This window comes from Cyrtonyx montezumae, unplaced genomic scaffold (genome assembly GCF_038088225.1).
Source record: "Cyrtonyx montezumae isolate F1298 unplaced genomic scaffold, pur_monq_1.0 scaffold_3, whole genome shotgun sequence".
Lineage (NCBI taxonomy): Eukaryota > Metazoa > Chordata > Aves > Galliformes > Odontophoridae > Cyrtonyx > Cyrtonyx montezumae.
In genome coordinates this window covers 33,627,937-33,634,737 of record NW_027072034.1, presented here as the reverse complement: position 1 = coordinate 33,634,737, position 6,801 = coordinate 33,627,937, and the positions used below count along the sequence as shown (strand labels likewise).

Below are 6,801 nucleotides of genomic sequence, written 5' to 3'. Positions count from 1 at the left end.
GCTTAGCGTGAGCCGCGCGGACCTCTCGCTGTCCGCCTCCGACGACCCCACTCTCTCCCCCCCAGCTGCCTCCTCCCTCGGTCTATGTTCCCGTCCCCATCCCGGGGGCGGGGGCCCGGCGGCGCGGGGCCGTGGCCGGTGCCGCCCCTGTCTCGGCGCGGCCCCATAAAGCCGCCGCCCGCCGCCGCCCGTCGCCTCCCGCCATGCCCTCGCCTTCGCCCGCGCTGCCCTGGCTGCTGGCCGCCTGCTGCCTCTGCGCCCTGCCGCGGGGCTCCGGTAGGAGCGGGGTCCCGAGGGTAAGGGGGAGGCTGCCCTCGGAGCCCCGCTGAACCGGCCCCGCGTGTCCGTCCCCGCAGGGTTCCCGCAGCCCCTCTCTCGCTACCGGGACGGCGCGGAGCTGCCCAAGAGCCAGGTAGGGCTCTCAGCCCGGGTGTGGGGTCGGGGAGCTGGGCTGCTGGCTGAGGGCTGGTGCCCGGGAGGGACAGCCCCGCCGCTAACGTCCGCTCTGTACTTTGTAAGCAACTGGCGCTGTGCTTCGGTCAGTGGATGGAGCTGTCCAACCAGCCCCAGGTAAGCCGCCTTCGGGCTCAGCGTGTTCGTACGATCCGAAGTTCTAAGGCAACTTTAAAGTGTTTCGTTGTGTGTGTGTTTTGTTTGTTTGTTTGTTTCCCTCGTGTCTTTCAGTTTTGTTAAACCAAGTTAATGGGAAATAGTTCCCAAAGGCGGTTATTTGGTTGTCTTGCGTTTTATTTCCTTTGCTGTAGTTATTTATTATCTGACGTGATCATATACACAAGTGACCCCTCGTCCTGTGAGCACGGGACCCCCACACCCCATGTGAATCCCATCTTTGCTCTTTCTCCTCGGGAGTCCAGAGATAAAAGCCATCACAGCAGCTCTTGTAACTCTCTGGCCCTTCGTCATCTGTCCTTCAGGTGTACAATTGGACCAGACTGATTTTTAGCACCTTGCAGGATAAAATGACCCCTGTTGAATGTACTGACTGGGCTCTGTGGTCACACATACATCAAATAGCTTCTCCTGAAATGCCTATAGATGAGAATGAGTGTAGATAAAACGTGCAAATAAAGAAAAATGCCAACCCAGGCAATTCTGGAAGACTTGGCACAGGAAAGAGCATCTTAAATACAAGTCATTCATTCAAGCAAGACACTCTACTGACAACACAGTACAATACAGTCTGTCTGTCTGTATTCTCCGTATTACAAAACACTTGCTTTTCATCTCATACTAACATCAGTAAGCTTTACCGTGCTCTGAGTGGTTTTATGGGAACCACATGCATACTATTTCGATTGTGCTGGGATCTGGGTGAAGCCTGCAAGCCTGTTCTCTGAAGGACCCTGTGCACCACGTCCTATCACTAAGTGCATTACAGAGCTGTTTGGTTTTGCAGATCTCCAGCACTGTTTTGGATCTTTGCTATTCCATATTCAACAGCATGCAGACAAATGAGGTAAGGTGCAATTGCTGCTTTTACCTAAAAGTATCCCCTCCTTAAACCTTTCTTCAAGTGATAATGTATAATCTTTGTCATAGTTTAGGAGATGTGAGAAAGTATGTGTGAAAGAATATTTCTTCTCAACAGTGGTTTGCATGTAATTTTTAATGCTATTACATCAGAAATCAAATTGTTTTTATTGAATCAGAGCTCAAGAACAAAAACATCCACTTACAATTGGAGGTTAGTATTTTAAACTGACCCCCACTTTTGAATAACGCAGGGTTACATGTGCTACAGAATACATAGCCTTGGCCCAACGCCATGCCTAAGATCGTGCTGAACATGGAAGCATATGAACTGCTTTATTAATTTTTAATATTTTGTTGGAGCTTTGTATTTTTTTGTTAGTCTGTTTCTGATTCAGATCCAAAAACTGAAGCTGAGAAGTCACTGAGCATATATATAATATATATACTGAGCTATACTAAGTGTAGCACTCCCTCACTGGTGCGGTTGTATTAGGACCTAGCTCAATATCAGTTCTGCTTTGAAATGCTTTTTTATTATCAACAGTTTGTCAACAGTTGCTTTTCCCATAAAATTCATACTGCCCTTAGGTATGTTAAAGCTATTTCACTTGTGGAGTTTGAGTCCTCCGTTTTATTAAATCACAAGTAGAGCCTTCAAGACAACAATAGAAGTATTTTGACAGATATTTCACAGATATTTCAACAACTCTTCTGCCAGTATCTTTGCCTTATTATAATTCCAAGCATGTTTTCCTAAAGCAGCTATAACACTATAGTGAAGTTTATTATATAAAAATTCTAGCATTTTGTATTGACTCCGTGCTTCTACAGCTTACCCAATGAGGAGACATCCAGAACCAGCCAGTAACCATTCCTGGTTACAACTTTAGTAATTAACCTTACCAAAAATTCACTCTCTGTTACAAGTCCTCAAGGCTGGGAGCTGGATCTTATACAGTATCTTTCCAAGAGGTACAACTAATTCTTCCTGTGTATATGCAATAGACTTTTTAGGTGTTGCCTGATAAAATGGTGGTTTGAAGCAAAATGAGAGATGTGGAAGAACTATACCAAAAAAATCTGTTGGAAGAACTAGTGGACTATTTAGTTTTGATGTCTAATCTTCAAATAAATTGTGTAGATGGCAGTTATTAAAGGAGTCAGTAGGAAATAATATCTAAACAGCATTTGAAAATCCCTTCCTAACATCAAGCCAGTACTCAGTTTTTAGCAGCTCACCTGTTGCCATGCTTCTTCCATATAATGAAATGCTATTAGCTAGGACACCTGAAAGTGAGTCTAAGTTATGCGCTGGTGTTCATCTCTACTTGATGTCCAATAATAATCTCAGAACAACTAGTGTCCACTGCATCTTTGCAGTCTCCTCGTTTGTGTCCTTTAAAGTATCCTGACTGAGCATGCACTCTTTTCTTCTGCACTGTTTTGTACTGAGTTGGCATTAATGGGACCTGCACACCATTGATTCAGGGCTTGAACCTAGAACAGGTTAACAAGGCAGAATCCTCATCCCGTTGCCTGAATCCCAATTCCTTAATTCCTTCTTAGATATTTTCTTTCTAAATTCCTCCTCCCCAGTTTCCCACCCATGTGCTTTACCTGTGCTTTCCTCCTGTCTTCATACTCTGCTCCTCCTGAGTGACAGCCCATTCACTGGGATAGCAGCGGCTGTGGCTTGGAGCTTTCCCATTCACAGGCAGTCAGATGTGTGGTTGTGGTTCTCTCTGCTCCCATCATGTCACAGGGAAAGTTTCTATTCCTGATGTAGAAAAATGAGCAGTTTTATGAGAAATAAGAAGGGTGATGCTGGAAGGCAAGAGCAATAATGCCTGGGTTGAAATACAAGGACAATTTGCAAGCTGGAGAGCAACCCTGTTTAAAGAGGTGAGCAGCTATCAAGTACCATTCAAGCTGGAGGCATGGACTGCTATGCTTCTCTCCCTAGAAATGAAAGCCTGTTGAACAACGGGGTTGGTTAAAGTGAGATTGAAAATAAATCTTGGAAAAGATCCATTTGCTGCTGCTGTTCTTGTATCTGTCTTCGGTGTGTACTTTTCTCAGAGTGGAAAACCTAATCAGTGACAGAGGATTACTGCAACAAACAAAATGATGGCATCTTGATTAATTTACACTGTTGACTTGCAGGAATCACAGATTGCTGCTGCAGGGTTTACAAAGAAGGTATGTCAATGTAATGGCAAGCAAGTAGCAGTATGTAAGTGATATATAAGCATGTATTATATAAGTGATACATAAGTTATATAAGTTATGTTTTTTAATGTTTGGGAAGAACTGAGCAGACCCTGCTTTTGTGAAGCAGTGTATCACTTGTAAAGCTTTCTTCTTATACACTTTCTCAGGCCTGTGAATCTTTAATTACGATAACTTAGTATATTTACACTAGACAGAATGGATTGTTGTAGACAATGCCCTTTGGGTATTAAATTTTAATCAGCATTCCAAACGAATGGGCACTGGAGACATTCAGCATCTCATTATTTGCATGCTGCTGAAAGAAGTCCTGAATAATTGATAGGCCGATGGAATGACACCGAAACTTGTCAACAGATCTATGGAACTGAGTTTAAAATATTTTGTTAATGGTTTGTGTTTTATTTTACAGGATAGTCATGGGACTCTGGGACGGCCTTTCTTCCTTTTCAGGGTATTTGAATCTCTTACAGATTTGGTGTGACAGACAATGTTATATTCACATCCCATCAACTGCTTACCTTCACAAATTCTCACCACACTTAGGTTAGACATCAAATCCCCCTCTGCTTGAAAGATAAAGAAGCCATTTGCTTAAAAAAACTCTCATTCAGCTAAAAGACCACAAGATAATGAGATCTGGAGTGGTAATGGACTATACTTTTTTTTACTGTAAGATGTGACTGGGAATGTCTCAAGCCACTTCCTCTAAAGACAGAAGTAGTGTGTGGCTTGTATGCCAGAAGTGGCCAAGGTGCCCTCGTACTAAATCCCCTGGGTGAAGCATGTGCACGAGCTGATTGTCCATGTGGCCTGACAGGTCTGTCCAGTAGGCAATGGCATGCTGCACAGCAGACTGAAAAGCCAAAGCAGTGTTACAAACATCATTCCCCTCACTTTTTTTTTTCACCCATTGGCTTGAACTATGGCGTGGTCTAATGCAGAATATGCAGGTCTATGATTATGTGATTAACCTTACATGATTAACACCAAACTACTTTTTAGGAATATTTTCAACACATCAGATAATGTTTCTGCTAAAAGAATTGTTTTGGCATGTAACTGTTGTGTTAATTGAGATTCTAGCCAGGTCCTTTCAGGACTGGTGTTTGTATGTTCTTTATTAGGCATTTACTTAGCCCCTCAATAAGCTGGGACTGACATCCTTAATGAGAGTAATTAAAGTCAGACTGCTTAGCTGTTGGGATAGAGGCTGAATGATATTTCCTGAGTTAAAAGCCAAAATTCACTCTACATGGCTCCCTCTGATACTTACCATGTCTCTTCAAAGGAAATCCTATTGTAACCTTTCTGCATGCTCTGTGTGAATAGTGGGAGAAGCATTTTGGTGTGCATGCACATCTGACATCTAATATCGCTGTACAGCCCTCTCATTCTTATGTTTTTTAGCCTCGAAATGGAAGAACTATTGAAGGCGGTGGTGAGTAGAACATCCAAAAGCAACCAGAACTTGTGCCATATTTCAATAATGAAGGAGTTACTGAGGAGTCACAAAAACCTAGTACAAAAATAGATGTGGATGTTTCATATGGTCACTGAAAGCTGTTGGGGCAGAAATTCATTCATGCTCAAAGTGTTAAAAGCTCTTGACAAAAGGATTTTCTTTGAGGTTCATTCAGGAGGAGGTTTCACCCTCTGTAAAATGATAGAAATGATACAGAAATGACAGGTGTTTTTTTTTCTAGAGGGTATAAATTGTGCTTGGAACACAAAAGCTAGCAGGTCCTTCCCTATGATAAATGTGGACTCACCTCTGCTTCTAGAGACCTTCAGTCACCTAATTCCATGTGAGAACCCACTAATAAAAACCTCTGCTTACAGATTGGAGTCATCTTTACATCATATTTAGGACCTTTTGGTGTAAACCTGACTAGAAAGAGCAAGAATAGGGCTGTAAGGAAGGAAGACAGTGAGATCTAATAGTATCATGTAGCTGTTCCTTATCCATCTTTGAAAGGGCATACTGAATATCTTAGTGGGCTTTAAAGGAGAATGCACAAAATAGTCAATGTATATGCATCTCCTCCTTCAAACTCTCTTCTTCCAATCTTTCATCCCACAATAAAGAAATAACTATTCTGTTTTCAACTTAAGAATTACACCCAACTGTTGACAGGAAAGGTTATTTATCTGGGGTGACAGATCAGAAAAGTAGCAAAGAATACAAAAGCAAAGAATGCTTTTACTGTATTATCAAGACTAACTCGGAAAGAAGGGGTGCAATGACTGGAAGAGTGTTATGGATCAGCTTCACAGTGTGCTTGCTCTGGCCTTACCCACAGCTCTGTGCCCTGAGTCAGCGGGGCTGCAGGATCAGCACGTGCCTCCATCCTTCTGAAAGAAGGTAGTGGAGTTGGGAGCAGAAGTGCATGAGGAAAGAGGATTCATGTCTGAATGCACCTAACAGATCTGGGTACTTAATGCCGTATTTCCCCTGTCTTAATCTTAGCGTGCAGGAATTTCAGGTGATTTCATTCCTAACTTGGACTAAACATACATAACTGAATATGAAGTCATATTCAGATCAACAGCTCAACATAAAATATGACATTGTGTTAATTTATTTCAGAATACCGTGGAATATGAAGTTTGTGGGTCGACTTAACCTTCTCAATAACTTGGTTCATACAAAGACAAGAGACTTCCTGTTGCACTGTCTATTATGTGACTGAGTTGTCTGGAATGTACTGTTCTATATAATAAATTTGCAATCATGAATTCTTCTTGCTGTTGTTTCTTATTGCACCAGGTACTAAACTCCACTGGGCTGCGGTGTAGTTGCTGTCTGGTTCTGACTTGATTCAATATCATTTGAATATTGATAATTTTCAAATCCTTTCAATGGTGCATTTTATATTTATGGCACCTTCTTTAATAGGGTCATGTAGATAAGTTTACCCTTTTGGCCACAGCATGGTACCATCTCAGTTATGCTGGCACAGGTGTCTGTGAATGGGTTTTGGGAACTTGTCTGTCTTTGGAAACAAACTCTGGAGTAAGGGTCATCCACGTGGACCAAAACCTGACTTGAACAGTACACCACAAAAATCCTGGCTC

At 42.6% G+C, this 6,801-nt stretch overlaps 1 protein-coding gene across 1 annotated transcript; it reads left to right on the top strand.

Annotated features, from left to right (window-relative positions):
* The first annotated feature begins 203 nt into the window (after positions 1-203).
* On the top strand, positions 204-6,382 carry NMS (neuromedin S). Its single transcript, XM_065743968.1, has 8 exons — positions 204-276; positions 357-412; positions 520-570; positions 1,418-1,477; positions 3,658-3,693; positions 4,136-4,177; positions 5,134-5,164; positions 6,314-6,382. Exons 1-8 carry the CDS (start codon positions 204-206, stop codon positions 6,328-6,330), a joined length of 366 nt encoding a protein of 121 aa, XP_065600040.1. The 3' UTR covers positions 6,331-6,382.
* The last annotated feature ends 419 nt before the right edge of the window (positions 6,383-6,801 follow it).